At 42.5% G+C, this 16,449-nt stretch overlaps 1 protein-coding gene across 1 annotated transcript in view; it reads left to right on the forward strand.

The window, feature by feature from the left end:
• Window positions 1-16,449, forward strand: part of LOC113643839 (hemicentin-1-like) — a 276,071-nt gene that overhangs the window by 207,773 nt on the left and 51,849 nt on the right. The window contains 1 exon segment of the mRNA XM_047803071.1: window positions 15,206-15,457. Within this exon segment, the coding sequence (XP_047659027.1) occupies window positions 15,206-15,457 (252 nt within the window).

A 16,449-nucleotide genomic window follows, 5' to 3' on the forward strand; every position in this document is an offset into this window, starting at 1 on the left:
TTTCATAGTCAGAGGATGTGGGAGAGTCAGCATGAGGACTGGGATGAGAAATCTGTGACATCTCGAGATTTTGGTAAATGTCATCTTTAGCACTCGACCCAGTGTTCTACAGAGAGGAGGAGTGGAGAACATGAGCAGGTTCTACTGAAGATTAACAGGTAGCCAGTATTATTATGAACGAAGCAGCCACCTGATGGACATTTCTGTAATAACTTACCTGATTGTCACCTTCATCTGCCTCCTTCTTCTTCTGTCTCTTGCTTCTGCTCACACAAAGACAAATATTTACCCACCGTCAGCATCTTCAGAGTCATTAGTGATAAATTTATCAGCACAAATATTCTCACCTCAGCCAGAAGAGTGCAGAGAGAAGAGCTGCAAGCCCAAAAAGTCCGAGCCCAACAGCCACATACACAATCATAATCACAGTACCTGCTGGTAACAAACACACACGCACACACGCACACACACGCACACACGCACACACACACGCACACACACACACGCACACATTTATTCAAAACTTCACCTACAAGTGCATAATGTAGAACAGAGCAGTGACCACACAGCAATGAAAAATCATCACCTCACCATTAATAGTGACAGATACTGCAGCTGATCTCTCAGAGCCGTGTTTATTCTGAGCCTCACAGTAATACTGTCCACTCTGTACAGCTCTGTAACTCTGTCCAGATCCTACAGGTGATGATTCATTCACCTTAAACCAGGTGTAGTTCTGTACAGGTGGGTTAGCATCACTGCTACAGGTCAGATTCACTGAACTGCCCTCCACAATCTCACCAGAGGGACTGATGGACACTGAGACATTCTTTGGAGGATCTAAAATGGACAGGATCCTGTTAGGCCTTCTGAACAAGTTTGTCTTTGTTTACTTGGATGATATTCTGATCTTTTCCCGCTCCTTGGAGGAACACAGAAACCATGTTTGAGTCGTGCTCCAGTGCCTCCTTGTAAGAAAGATTCCTCCTCGCACTTGTCCGCGTCTCTTTACCTCTGCAAAACAATAGGAGCGCTCTGGAGCACTGAGAGAACAAACCACACGAGTGAAATCAAATCTGGTTTATTCCAAACAGCTTCTCAAAGAACTGAGCGACAGAACAGAATATATACGCCATGAAATACATTAAGCTATGGTGTATGAGATAAGGCGGGGGCTAAGTTTTGTCAACATAGATAGGGGTATGCTAGAATGCTGCTTCCTCACAACTCTCATCCAAGCATTGAAGGTCAGCACATTCATTTCGACATAGAAAGAGAAATGTAGAAAGAAAATGAAATAAGCACAAAAATTAATTACCATAAAGAAAATTCATTTCAACACTCCTTGAGAATCATCTGTATCTGAAAGCTGAGAAATGGGAATTCCACACCACCAGTACCACCTTTTTGGGCTTCATTCTCTCACCCAGGAGCATACAGATGGACTCCAACCGGGTTAAGGCAGTTAGGGACTGGCCAAACCCGGATAACAGGAAGCATCTCCAGTGCTTCCTGGGGTTTGCAAACTTTTCATCAGGCACTTCAAGTTCATCAGGGGCTTCAGCAATGTCGATCAGCCCCCAACACTGGCTAACCTCCACACTTCAAGCCTTCAACTGGAATCATGAAGCTGAGCAAGCTTTCACCAGACTCAAGGGCCTCTTTACGACAGCTCTCATCCTGGCTCTCCTCGACCCAGACCAGCAGTTTATTGTGGAGGTGAGCATCCAATGTCGCCTTGGGGGCCATTCTGTCTCAGCGATCCGCTCAAGGCAACCGGCTCCATCCCTGTGCTTTCTTCTCAAGGCGCCTTAGTCTGGATGACTAATGGATATATCCTATAGGCAAACAGAATCGACCGGAATCTTGAATTTCCTTGCTCGGTCAAGTGTCTTAATTCCAGGCAAGTCTGTTGCGGTCTTTTCTTTGAACATTTTAATTTCACCCTGTCCTACCGACACTCTATCTTGGAAATTCACCATGGAGGATGATGGAGAACCTGTCATGGAACGTACTGTATACTTCCTTCCTCCGTCATGGTCCGAGCCCTTTGCCTTGATATTTAAAGGAGGGTCCATCAGGTCACCTTCAGTCTCCCGATTCCAAAGGGCTGTCCAGAGAGATGGTTGTTCGTTCCTGACCGTCCTGACAAGTCCTCCAATGGTGCCACAGATCTCACCTGTTCCGTCACCCTGGCTCTGCCTGCACCTTGTCAGTCCTCCAGTAGTACTTCTGGTGGCATAAGATAAGGAAGGATGTCCAGGTGTTTGTGGGGGCATGTTCTGCCTGCGCTCAGCATAAGACAACCCGGGGCCTCCCAGTGACTATATAAGGATGCTGCTTTCATATGGTTCCTTGCCAGATGGTCTTTTCAGCTTGCCCTGTGCATTGTGATTCATCCAGCTTTGTCCCTGTACTGCCCTGGCTGGTTTGATTCTGTTTGTTTCTGGTTTCTGTGTTTTTGCCTGCCCTGTATTACCCTGCCTGCCTGTATACTGAATTATTGGACTGTTTTTCACTCTGTGGTTTTGCCTGCCCAGTATTCTTTGCCTGCCTCGCCTGATTATTTTGTAACACCCATTAAAGACTTTTATTATTTATATCGGCATCCTGCATTTGAGTCATCACTTCTGGCCCACCCTTACAGCATCTTTGCTGACATTTACTTCATTAACTAGTGATGTTTTTGTATTGTGTACAAAATGGATCACAACACAACGGTTCTCTAAAAGCCTATAAAAACTAGAACAATTCTCAGATGTTATTTAAGAGAGCAGGGTGTGTTAGCATGAGATCAGGGTCACATTTCCTCCTGGGTGGAATTTCCCATGGAGGGCCCTCGAGTAGGTACACCAGATCAGCATACCATGGCTTACCCGGCCATCGAGGTGCTACCAGGAGGAGACGGACTCCATCCCGGGGAACTCTTTCCAGAACTCCAGGGAGCAGAGCGATTGGGGGAAAGGCATACAGGCGTAGCCTCGGCCACGACCATACCATGGCATCCAGACCTAATGGGGCTGGGTGAGAGAGAGAGAACCAGAAGGGACAGTGCGAGGTCTCCTGGGTCACAAAAAGAGCCACCTGGGCTCTGTAGAACCTCCGCCATATGAGCTCCACCACCTCGGGGTGGAGAAGCCATTCCCCAGGCCTCGGCCCCTGCTTCCACAGGGCATCTGCTCTGACATTCAACTGTCCTGGGATATTAATGGCCCTCAAAGAGAGGAGTCTGTCCCAAGACCACAAAAGGACCGCTCGTGCTAGCTTGTACAAAGGGCGAGATCGGAGACCCCCTTGGTGGTTGATGTAGGAGACCACCGCAGTACTGTCCATGCAGACCAATACATGGTGATCTCTTAAGTCCGGGAGGAAGTGTTTTAACCCCAAAAATACTGCCACCATCTCCAGGCAATTTATGTGCCATGAGAGACGTGGGCCACTCCACAGACCTTGGGCAGAGTGGCCACTCATGACTGCTCCCCACCCAGTGAGGGGAGTGTCCGTCGTTAGCGTCATGTGACGTCATGGAGTCCCCAACACGGGGCCTCGGGACAGAAACATTCGGTCTCTCCAAACATCCAAGGCTCGAAGGGCATGCCACGAGACCTTGATGGTATGATATGGGTTTCCCCTGAAAGAAAACCCTCTGCCCTGGAGCCACCACTGGAGGGGTCTCATGTGCAGGAGGCTGAGCGGGATTACGCTGGATGCCACCGCCATGAGACCCGTGCGCATAGCCATGCGATTGCAATGCGAGCAACCGACTTCTTTGAGAGCCAATTGTGCATGCTCCACTCCCACGCAAACAATGCACCGATCATGCAAATCCTTCCCATTAATGAAATAGGGACACGGAAAAACAAACTTACGGAAATTCTGTCTGCTAGCCATCACTCGTTCAGAAAAACAGTATCAGAAAAACACAGCACTTACCTGAATGAGCAGAAGCTAGCGTCTTGTCCATCTCGCAGCCATTTGTAGCTTCCTGTTTATGCGACGTCACCCGCCGATGACGTCACGTCCCAACACCTATTGGTCAGATTACACATGTGGTTCAGAGCGCAGTCACGCAGGGGCATTCCCATAGCATTTCGATGCAACTCGAGTTCCGAAGGGGAACTCTACAGCTCCTCCTTCAGGAGTCACAGCAAGAGAACCACTATGACTGTACAGGACTATTAACACTGTTATACAGTACACCACATGATGAAGTAAAAGGAAAAATATATACTTACATAGTTTATTATAAACACTTCAAATGAATGGCCTCATTTAAAGAGACTATGTAAAATAACTATTTACTAACTTAATTCTGAACTTTAAACTTTAGATTCTGTTTCTATACTTACCCTGCTAAAAAAAAAAAAAAACAGCATAGCTGGTCCAGCATAAGGTATGTTTTGCATGCTGGTACCAGCCTGGGATGGTGGTATGCTGGTCCAGCACAAGGTGCTGGTTGCTGGTGTGCTGGCCGACCAGCCTGGGATGCTGGTGTGCTGGTCAACATATGTTGTCTATGATGCTAGTATAATCCCAGCAAGACCACAACAAAACCCATTTGTTACATGTCACATTTATTAGTGCATATTCATTCTGGATATTCTTATCATTTACATGGCTTTCTTTATATATATATATATATATATATATATATATATATATATATATATATATATACACACACACACACACACACATTATATATGTATATGTATAAGTTTGTTTAAAATATTTATTGGACAATTACATTTAACAACACACTGAAATATACATACGTTAGAACTGGCCGATAAAACAATAACGATATGTATTGTGATAGATGTGAACGATAGCGATATAAAATGTGTTTTATAAAATGTTCAATATTTTCATCCTTCGTCGGAAGAAAACAGTGGTTGCGAAGCAAGTTTTGTTGCATTAACAAAGGCAAGCCCTCTCTGGTAACCTAACAATGTAGGGAGTAACATGCTAACAGCCAATCATGTAACAGTATCAAGTTTGGTTGCGCCATATTGTTGTCTCATGCTTCAGTAACCGGTGACTGATAAGCAGAAAATGAACGCTGCAGTGAGCGAGAAAATTGTAAATAAAAGAGGAAAAGTCAGCTACTTTTTCATATTTCTGCAGGTTTTTTATTTCAAACAATGTTACTGTACTGTATCAAGTTTGTGTTTTTTATTACAGATGTATCTCAGTTAGGGCGGAAATGATTCCTCGAGTAATTCGATTACAAAAATGTATCTTTAATTTAATTTAAAGCATCCTTTAATTCATTTTAAAGCTCACGCCATGTGTGTGTGTATGTGTGAGCGTGTGACAACACACTTACGTCAAAGCAGAAGGAGATGCGTGGAGTTAGCGGCCTTTTGATTTGAGGGCACGGGCGCATGCGGGCTGCAAAATGGAAGGGCGCGATAACAATGTCAATGCGCAAAGAGAAGAAACAAACAGGAAAAAATGCCAGAAAATCAAATCTGGCATACCACAACAGCACGTCGTCCATGCACGCGGTGTGAAACCATGCATGGCACCTAGGTGTGTTTAGAAAATCTCTCCTTCAAATATCAGATTCTGCTAAATCTATTAACCTGTAATTAGTGCATGACAATTAAAACACATTTGAATCATTCATAGCTTGTGAATGTTCCAGTACAGTGATTTATTAATATTTCTGTAAATGTTTAAAGAGTCTCCTATTATTAGTAGAATATAGTGTGGTTATTATGTAAGAATAATAATAATGCATTTTATTTCATGGCACCTTTCAGAACACCCAAGGTCACCTTACAAGCAATATACAGGTTACTGCATAAGAAAAAACACAAACAAACAGCATATACATATAAAGTGCATTTAAGTCTCAATAAAACATGTTATAAGAAAGCCTGCATAAAAAGATAAGTCTTAAGACGTGTTTTAAAAGTCACCAAGCACTTGCTATTGCAAACATCTAGGGGAAGAGAATTCCATAGGCGGGGGGCAACATAACTAAAAGATCTCTAACATTAGTGTCTAGTACTGTTTTGATATATTCTACCATACCTTAATTCTCACTCTTGTTTGACTACAAATATGTGCATTAAACCCATCTCTGTACTCAAGGCCTACTCTCACAGACGCTCTCATCCACAGAGCAGAGGTCACAATGCCAGTAACCTCATCTACCCTCCTCTGTTGTGTAAGTCTCAAACAGTGGTGGTAGGTGGGCTCTGGAATTGTCAGTCTGCTGTAAAGAAAGCTGATTTTATCTCTGCTTTAACTTCCCATTACTCCTTTGATTTTCTTGCTCTGAGACCTGGATATCCCCACAGAACACTGCTACACCAGCTGCTTTATCCTCTGCCTATGCTTTCTCTCACTCACCACGAGAAACAGGCAGGGGTGGTGGTACAGGTTTATTGTTGTCAATGAAATGGTGCTTTACACCTCTACTCTTCTCTCAATTAACCATCTCTTCTTTTGAATTCCATGCCATTTCAGTTACCTCTCCTATCAACCTTGTTATCATTGTTGTCTACCGCCCTCCTGGTCCCCTAGGAGACTTCCTGGAAGAAATGGACTCCCTGCTTAGTGCTTTCCCTTCCGATAGCTCCCCCCTGACAGTGCTTGGTGACTTCAACCTCCCCTCTGACAAGCTACATTCTTCTTCCCTCCTGTCTCTTCTCGACTCTTTCTCCCTCACACTCAACAGCTACATCCCCACACACAAAGGAGGCATTGTCCTGGACCTGGTTTTCACCCGTCCTTCTCCAGCTACAGACATGACTGCTACCCCACTACACGTCTCTGATCATCACCTGGTATCCTTCACCATCACTCTACCTATCCTACCTAAAACTACGTCTCACCCACTCGCTCTTACTCGCTGCAACCTTCACTCTGTCTCCCCTTCATCTGTAGCTCCTGGCACTCTTTCTTCCCTTCCTGATACTGAGTCTTTTTCCTCACTACCCTTGGACTCAGCCACAGATACTTTCCTCTCTTCTCTTTCCTCAACTATGGACTTCCTCTGCCCTATGTTAACTAAAGAAAACTTCTTGTTCTGCTCCTTGGCTTTCAGATGTGCTGCGCAACAATCGAAGAGAGCTAAGATCATCAGAGAGAAAGTGGAAGAAATCACAACTTGATGCAGATCTTGATTTTTACAGAACACTTCTTGTCAAGTTCTCCTCAGATGTGACTTCTGCCAAGACTTCCTTCTACAAGGAAAAGCTTGAAGCTTCCTCACATGACCCTCGGAAATTCCACATCATCATCTCTTCTCTGCTCACCCCCCCGGCTCCACCTTCTTCATCCTCCCTGACTGCAGAAGACTTTGCTTCTTTCTACCAGGAGAAGATTGAGGAAATCTGCCGGACCTTCACTTCAGCCCCGACTGCACTTACATCTCAGAGTATGCATTCCCCTACACCTTCGTTGTCACATTTCTCAACTGTGGCAGCAGAAGAGATTTTACAACTCATCCAGTCCTGCAATCCTACCACCTGCCCATTGGATCCACTCCCTACCACTATGCTCCAGACCATCTCACAAGACCTCTTGCCCTTCATTTCCACTATCGTCAATAGATCCATAGCATTTGATCAGGTACCAACTACTTTCAAGAGAGCAAGGGTTATTCCCATCCTAAAGAAACCTGCTCTGGATCCATCAGACATCAGTAAATACAGACCGGTATCACTTCTCTCATTTCTTTCAAAAATTCTTTGTCTATAATCAACTGTCTGTCTGTCTGTCTATCTCTCACAGAACAATCTCCAAGATCCCAACCAGTCTGGCTTTAAAGCAGCTCACTCTACAGAGACAGCCCTTTTGGATGTCTCTGAGAAGCTACATACTGCTAGATCAGCCAAACTGTCATCCGTCCTTATCCTCCTTGACCTTTCAGCAGCGTTTGATACGGTCAACCACTCAAGAGTCTTGGGATTTGCGGATCAGCTTGGGAATGGTTTGCCTCCTACCTGGAAGGACGCTCATATCAGGTAACATGGAGGGGAGTGACATCTGCTCCACACAGACTCTCCACTGGCATCCCACAGGGCTCAGTACTTGGTCCTCTTCTTTGCTCCCTGTATACTCACTCTCTTGGTGAAGTTATTTCATTACATGGGTTCTCTTACCACTGCTATGCTGATGATACACAACTTATCTTCTCTTTCCCACCCTCAGATGCCACAGCTTCTGACCGGATCTCAGCATGTCCGGCAGAAATTTCATCATGGATGACTGCTCATCAGTTAAAGCTCAATCCTAGCAAAACTGAACTGCTGTTCACCCCAGGTGATTCATCCCCAGGGCATGATCTTGCTATATCCTTGCACAACGATCTGATCTCCCCTTCAGCCACAGCTCGCAACCTTGGGGTAACCATGGACAATCAACTGTCCTTTTCCTCTCATGTTGCTAATGTGACTCGCTCATGTCAGTTTCTTCTCTTCAACATTAGAAGGACTTGGCCATTTTTGTTCACACAGACTGCTCAGGTACTTGTTCAGTCTCTTGTCATTTCTAGACTGGATTACTGCAATGCACTGCTGGCAGGTCTACCTATGAACGCAAGCGGTCCTCTACAAATGATCCAAAATACAGCTGCCTGGCTTGTTTTCAACCTGCCAAAGTTCTCCATACCACCCCGCTGCTGCGATCCCTCCACTGGCTTCCGGTAGCTGCACGCATCCGATTCAAAACACTGATGCTGGCCTACAAAGCCAAAAATGGACCAGCTCCCTCTTACCTCAAAGCCCTCATCATTCCTTGCACTGCACCCCGCAACCTCCAATCTACCAGCACTGCTCGACTGGTTCTACCATCTCTCAGGGTAAGAGGCAAGTATACTACAAGACTCTTCTCTGTTCTGGCACCAAGGTGGTGGAATGAACTTCCCCTAGAGGTCCGGACAGCTGAGTCACTGGCTATTTTCAAGCGGCGGTTAAAGACATACTTATTCAGGAAACACTTCAACTAGCACTTCTTTCCTTATCTTTTGCATATAAAAAAAAAAAAAAAAAACACCTTTGACAATTTTTCATTGTAACTTTGAACAAATGTTTTAAACTCATGGTATCTTAAGTATGTAACCTGAGCCAGCATTAATGTATTCAATGTTAGAGATTTAAGCACTTATGTATGTCGCTCTGGATAAGGGTGTCTGCCAAATGCTGTAAATGTAATGTAAACCTGGCACCCATAGTAGTAGGTTGAATCTGAGGTACCACAAGGGAAATTGAAGATGAAGATCTGAGTGCACGTGAAGGAGTGTAAACATGGAGAAGTTGAGTAAGGTATTGTGGTGCAAGATTATGAAGTGTCTTATAATTGAGTGGCAGGATTTTAAACTGAACTCTATATTTTACTGGAAGCCAATGCAATTGCTGGAGAACCGGAGAAATGTGATCAGTATAAGGTGTTCTAGAGGGAACACGAGCTGCAGAATTCTGAAGCAGTTGAAGCTTATGCAGCAATTTGGAGATAATACCTGTAAGAAGAGCATTGCAGAAGTCTATACGTGAAGTGACTAGTGCATGAATGAGAACTGCAGTATTATTATTTCGAAGAACGGGACAGAGACGATTAATGTTGCGCAAATGGAAGTATGCAATCCGTGTGATATTGTTAATTTGAGCTTTAAAAGATAGTGTGCTATCCATGATGACACCCAAACTTTTAACCTGAGAGGAAGGACAGATTGCAGTATTGTCAATATATATATATAGAAACGGTTCGATTTAAACACAACAGATCTAGTTTCAACAAGCAGAGCCTCAGTTTTATTGCCATTTACTTTCAAAAAGTTCGCTGAGAGCCAGTCTTTAATTTCAGCTAAACAGCTTGACAAAGACGGCAGAGAAAAAGAACCAGTGGGTTTAGCAGACAGGTAGAGTTGGGGGTCATCCGCATAGCAGTGAAAATTAGTACCATATTTCCTTAAGGATATCACCAAGAGGAAGCACATATATAATGAAAAGAAGGGGCACAAGACAGAACCCTGCGGAACACCAGTAGTGACTGTAGATGTTCTTGAACTAAAACCTTTTAATTAAATATGCTGACTGCGCCCAGATAGATATGACCTAAACCAAGACAGAACAGTGCCAGTAATACCAATAGAAACTAATCTGTCAATAAGTACGTTATGTGAGATAGTATCAAAGGCAGCACTCAAGTCTAGAAAGACAACTATAGTTAAAAGCCCAGAGTCAGCTGCCAACAGTAGATCATTGGTTATTCTGACAAGAGCAGTCTCAGTGCTGTGGTGGGGACGAAAACCGGATTGGAATGTTTCATACAAGTTATTGTTGGACAAATGTACATGAATTTGAGTTGCAATACACTTTTCAACTACCTTAGAGATAAATGGTAAATTTGAAATTGGACGAAAATTTTCAAAATTTAATGGATCACCCCCTGGTTTCTTAAGTATGGGTGTGATAATAGCAGATTTAAGAGCTGGAGGTACAAATCAAGAACCAAGTGAAGCATGAACAATTTTGGTAATCAACGGCAAAAGGGCCGGTAAACAAGCTTTTACTAAAGGAGTTGGTAGGGGATCTAACTGACAAGTCGAAGATTTAGATTTACCTATCAGACCTACTATCTCTGAAATAGTTGTTAGTGTAAAATTAGAGAAAGCAGAGTGTTAAGGTGGGTGAGTGATAGACTGACAAGAATCATTGTGAAGGGTACCAGTAGGTAATTGCCGATGTACATTCTCAATCTTAGATATAAAAAAGTCAACAAGCGATCACATAGGTCAGTATAATACATATCGGCAAAGAATCAGGTGGTTTCAGAATATTGTTTACCACCAAGAAAAAAAAACCCTAGAGTTATCTCACTATTAGACCTTTTTGTTTATTATTTTGGCCTGGGCCCACCTTGAAGAAACGCCTGTGTACTGTTGGCTGTATACATATTCTTTATATCTGTAAATGCGCTTACCTACAAATTCTACCTTGTGTGGTTTCTTGTGGTATCCCGAGCTTTAACGCTGTGCAGCCCAACCCTAGACTGGGTTGTAACATGTTTCTGATCTATCCATGTCTGATCACTTTCTGGTGTCATTTTGTGCCAAACTAGCTATTTTTAAGGTAAAATATTAAAATATTTGGAATGTTAAGAATATTGATTTGCCTACTTTTGCTGATGAACTTGCCATCTTCTCCAGTAAATCTGATTTCTCTACTGTTGATGAACTGGTAAAATATGACGATGATGGACTGAGCATGATTTTAGATGAATTCGCACCTGTGAAAACTCGAACTGTTTCATTTGTACATTGAGCTCCTTGGTTTACACCTGAACTGTGTGAACTTAAAACTAAATGACGTAGGTTAGACCGGTCGTATGTCAGGTCTGGCCTTACTTTTCATAAAGAACTGTATGCTGAACATATTCAAAATTATAAAAATGCACTGACTAAAGCTAAATCCGATTGCTACTCCAACATAATTGGAGTTAGCAATGAGAACTATGCTTACCTGAAAGCAAAGAAAAGAAAAATACAGGGGAACTTCCCTAACTCCCTACCAAACACACACAGGGGAAAAAGGAACCCACTGCCAAAGAAAAAAGGCAACCACAACCCTACTGCCAATGAAACAGTAACAATTGTACAGTAATTTTATATATATATATATATATATATATATATATATATATATATATATATATATATATAAAGGGTCAACCAAGCTCAGAGTCAAAAAACAGGCAGAAATCAATACTCACAAAACCACAACAATCCAATTATCACAACACCAACAACAAACCACCACTACTAACAACACCCTCCTCCATCTTCTTCTCCTTCCTCTTTATATAGACCATTAGTGATGATGTCATCAATATGGGTACAGGATCAGGACAGGCTAGGGCAGGTTGCAAACTCTGGCCTGGAATCAACCTGCACACAGACATGTACAAAAACACACAATACAATACCCTATTTTCACGGGTTGTAACAAACATTACAATTAAAACGTGTTATACCAGAGCAGCAAACGAGATCAAGAGTATGCCCCTTAGTATGAGTGGGCAGTGTGTTAAATTGTTGTATACCAAAGCTATCCAAACATGATAAAAATTCGCTTGTAGATGCATTATTGACATTATCTACATGAATGTTAAAATCACCCAAGAAGGATAACATTTGAGGATATGGAACATAGATAAGTCAAGAGTTCAGATAGTTCAGTTAAAAAGGCATTATTGTTCTTGGGAGGGCGGTAAATAGTTATGAGGATGGTAGGAATCGCACCATTGATTTTTATGGCAATTGACTCAAAGAAGAATATGTAGACAAAGTTAAATGGGATACTTTCAATTTCTTTTTATAAAGTATTGCTAGCCCACCTCCCCTTCCCGTTTCATGAGATTTACAAACATAGCTATATCCTGGGGGAACAGACTGGTTTAGATGGAAAAAGTAATCTGGTTTCTGCCATGTCTCAGTTAGACAGAAAAAGTCAAACTCACGGTCAGACAGTAGATCGTACACCAGGGGTCCTTTAGTGGAAAGCGATCGTATATTAAGTAATCCAAAAAATGTTTTTACCAGAATCGTAACCAACTGATCTGGCCGGATCAATTAATAGACTGTGATTGACAGTCCGTGTAAGCCATGGTTTAGGTGACCAAAAGGACCGTATTTGACCTGAGTCATCGATGTTCTAACTCCGCCGAGACCCGCGATGTATATATTTCTGACGTGGTATGTACACAATATCCAGGGGAAGATATGAGCTGACAGAAGATTAAAAGAACGCAAACGGAGCTGAATAAGTTCCACCGCCGAATACTGGAGCATCGTCCATGCTACCGAGTGGTATACTGTAGAAAGGACGACCCAGATGTAATTCATCTGCACCAGTAGCTCAATGATCTTCAAAGTTGAACCGTGTGCCAGAAGTACCACAAAGAACAGTCAATAACTGTCAATAGCAGTCAAATCGGCAACCGCAGAGAGCATCAACAGTCACAGGTACGCAGGTAGATCAACCAGCATACAAACCCGCCGAATCAGAGTGGATACCGAAGTCAGACTCCTTCATTCGATTTAAAAACAGTTCATAGATACATCCATGCATTCATAAGCACAGGATGATTATGAATCACTAAAAGTTTTTTAAAATTTCTTCCCAGAGCAGCAGCAGCTAATAGCGCCAGCGTTCACCCGGAAGTGTTCTGAACCTCAGCGCCGATTGAGGGACCTGATCTCACAAAATGACAGACAGTGTGTGTGGTGTAAACTCCTGAGTGATGGAGTAGTGTGATGAAGGAAACTTACTGTATCAACCTTACTGAAGTTGATCATATTATGTTTTAGGTTGTATATAGAATCTTTATAAAAGAATGATGTCCCTTAAACCGTCTTCTCTGCTTTGTCTGATCTTTCTCCTCATGATCCCAGGTGAGTCTTACCTTTATATTATCACAGTCACACACACTGGAGACAGTACAAACTGATTTAATCACCAAATCTGTGCTTGTTCTTAAGGTCCATTTAAGAATCATGAGTAAAATAGACGTTTGATGGGGTTCAGGATAATAATCTCTAATCACCTCTTTTATGTATCATGTTTCAGCTCTTGGGAATGAATGGAGTGTGAAATACAATCAACTTAATCTCTGTGCTTTAAAAGGATCTACAGTGATTATGAACGTCACTTACACACACCCACCACGTCTTACAGTGACAACGAGGTTTTGGTTAATTAACCCAGATGAGGATAAAGAGTGGATTGAGCTGAATAATGAACCAGGTTACTCAGGCAGAGTGACATATTTAACAGATGTACAGAATCACTTCCCCCTCAGACTGAGTGATGTGAAGAAAACAGATGAACAGATGTACTGCTTCAGAATCAGAACAAATAAAGAGAAAGAAAGATACCTGGGTAAACCTGGAGTTACACTCAGTGTTACAGGTAAAGAAAAGCATCTGTTTTTTATATATAATTACACCACATTTCATTACCGATCACAGTGTAGCGTGTTTGGAGGGTTCAGGGAAAGAGGAAACTAGAGGCAGGATTGGAGATCGTTATTTAACCTTTATTTTTATAAATCAATTTTCAGTCCACACATTATGTCTACTCACACACGCGCACACACACACACACACACACACACACACACACACACACACACACACACACGCGCACACACACACACTCTTCCTCTTCCGTCCCTGACACAGGTCACTGCAACAGATAACAGTTATTAACACAAATCTCCACAGGTGTATAAACCTTACCACTCACTGCCCTCTATTCACAAACCAGCACTCGACCACAGCCACATTTCCACACACTCACAGTGGTTTTGTGTTGTTTGCCATCCGTTGTTTTGCAGATTTTATTCTGTTAGACTGAAAATAAGATGTTTTGTTCATCTCACCTTGCTCTCTTTTCCATGAGGCTGATGATTATGGTTCTTTCCTTAAAGGTGGGGTGTACGATGTTTGAAAGCCAATGTTGTCATCTGAAATCTGCTCATTGGCTACAAGTTTGTTTTGCTTGTGGGCCTGGCTCAGCTTTTTGAAGCATTTTTCAAACAACGTGCACCCCACATTTAGTGATTGGGTCTGCTGAATTATTCTCCCTCTGTGCCCATGCTCGTTGTTCCTTTTTTAAGTCGTATCTGTAGCATTGATGTCTGACACAAGCCTTGCTTCTGTTTCTTTCTTGTTTTTCTTGTTTTTATTCACAATAATCCTGCTTTCGGTTTCTGCCTGTTTATTATCTGTTTTCATTCACACATCTCTAAACGTTAAGCTGGTCCCAAGCTAGTGGATGTATGTAATCACTTACCTGTTTCATTCAAGTGTCGCTAGCAGAGTAACACATGGTGTAGTTCATAATATTAACTATGGACTAACTATTACTATCTATTATTTTTATATTCCTACACAGAACTGTTTTGGGGAAATGTTTTGCTTGTGGTACCTTTTTAGTGAAGGCTAAGATAATGTTCTTACTGAAAAAGTTTCTTACTGAAGAGTCCTTGAAACATTTATACTGCTACATGTCAAGGTTTTTCTGTCAAAGTACAAAGTGTTTTGTCTGATTGTTCTGATCATTAAGGGGCTGGTAAATAGTGACTAGTCTCCAGACAGAAAACCACTTTGAGAGCAGAGTTTTAGAAGTAGACGCTCTACTGGCTTCAGGACGGCTTTCATGATTTAACGTTTCTCTCGTTGTTTAAGGTCTTGATCTTCAGATCGCTCCTGCTGAAGTGACAGAAGGACAATCAGTCGTTCTGACCTGTAAAACCACCTGCAGTCTGACTGATCCAACATTCATCTGGTACAAAAACAGCAGAGATTTAACCACAAAGACCAACAAGAACAATGAAGTCCGTCTGCAGTCGGTCAGCAGTGAGGATGCAGGCAGTTATAGCTGTGCTGTAAGAGGATATGAACATCTCCACTCTCCTGTTCAAACCCTCAGAGTCAGATGTGAGCTTTATTTACCTTCTTATATATGCTTTATAACTTCATTCATTTTCTACCGCTTATCCGAACTTCTCGGGTCACGGGGAACCTGTGCCTATCTCAGGCGTCATCGGGCATTGAAGCAGGATACACCCTGGACGGAGTGCCAACCCATCGCAGGGCACACACACACTCTCATTCACTCACACACACACACACACACTATGGACAATTTAGAGATGCCAATCAACCTACCATGCATGTCTTTGGACCGGGAAGGAAACTGGAGTACCCGGAGGAAACCCCCGATGCACAGGGAGAACATGCAAACTTCACACACACAAGGCGGAGGTGGGAATCGAATCCCCAACCCTGGAGGTGTGAGGCGAACGTGCTAACCACTAAGCTGCCGTGCCCCCCTGCTATATATAACTTGATAGTTAATAAACTAAAACAAAATAAACTATTGATGTAAGTAAAGAAAACACAATATGACATTGACTTACATTAGCAGTATTCGGACAGGACTAGTTTTACAGGGGGTCGTTAGAGAAATTTCAGTTTCGCAGACGTACTTTGTGATTTTAATCCCGTCCGAATCTTCCATGTCTGTGTTTTTCTCACACGACCTGTGTAAAAATTCCAGAGCAAATTACCTTCTGTTTTTCCGCAAACTCGGCGCTCCTCTGAGAAATCTAATCTCGTCTGAATGCGAATGTCTGCGATTGCCGGAAATGTTTTTTCCAAAACGCGTTTTCTTGTCCGTTTTGGTCAACGTGAACTACCCTATTAACTCTAGCGCACCGGTATTCAGGTTTCTGCTTTCTGCACACCAATAATGAATGTAAATGTGTTTGTTACCCTGTGAAGAAATAAAAAAATGAAACCAACAAGAAGAGCCAAATCACGTAAATTGTTAAGACTGGCTACTGTAATATCAGTCTCAGGTAAGGTCTTCATTTCTATAGTCAATTACATAATGTGAAAATTATATAAAAATGTATTTATTCCAGTGG

This window comes from Tachysurus fulvidraco, chromosome 18 (assembly GCF_022655615.1).
Source record: "Tachysurus fulvidraco isolate hzauxx_2018 chromosome 18, HZAU_PFXX_2.0, whole genome shotgun sequence".
Taxonomy (NCBI): domain Eukaryota; kingdom Metazoa; phylum Chordata; class Actinopteri; order Siluriformes; family Bagridae; genus Tachysurus; species Tachysurus fulvidraco.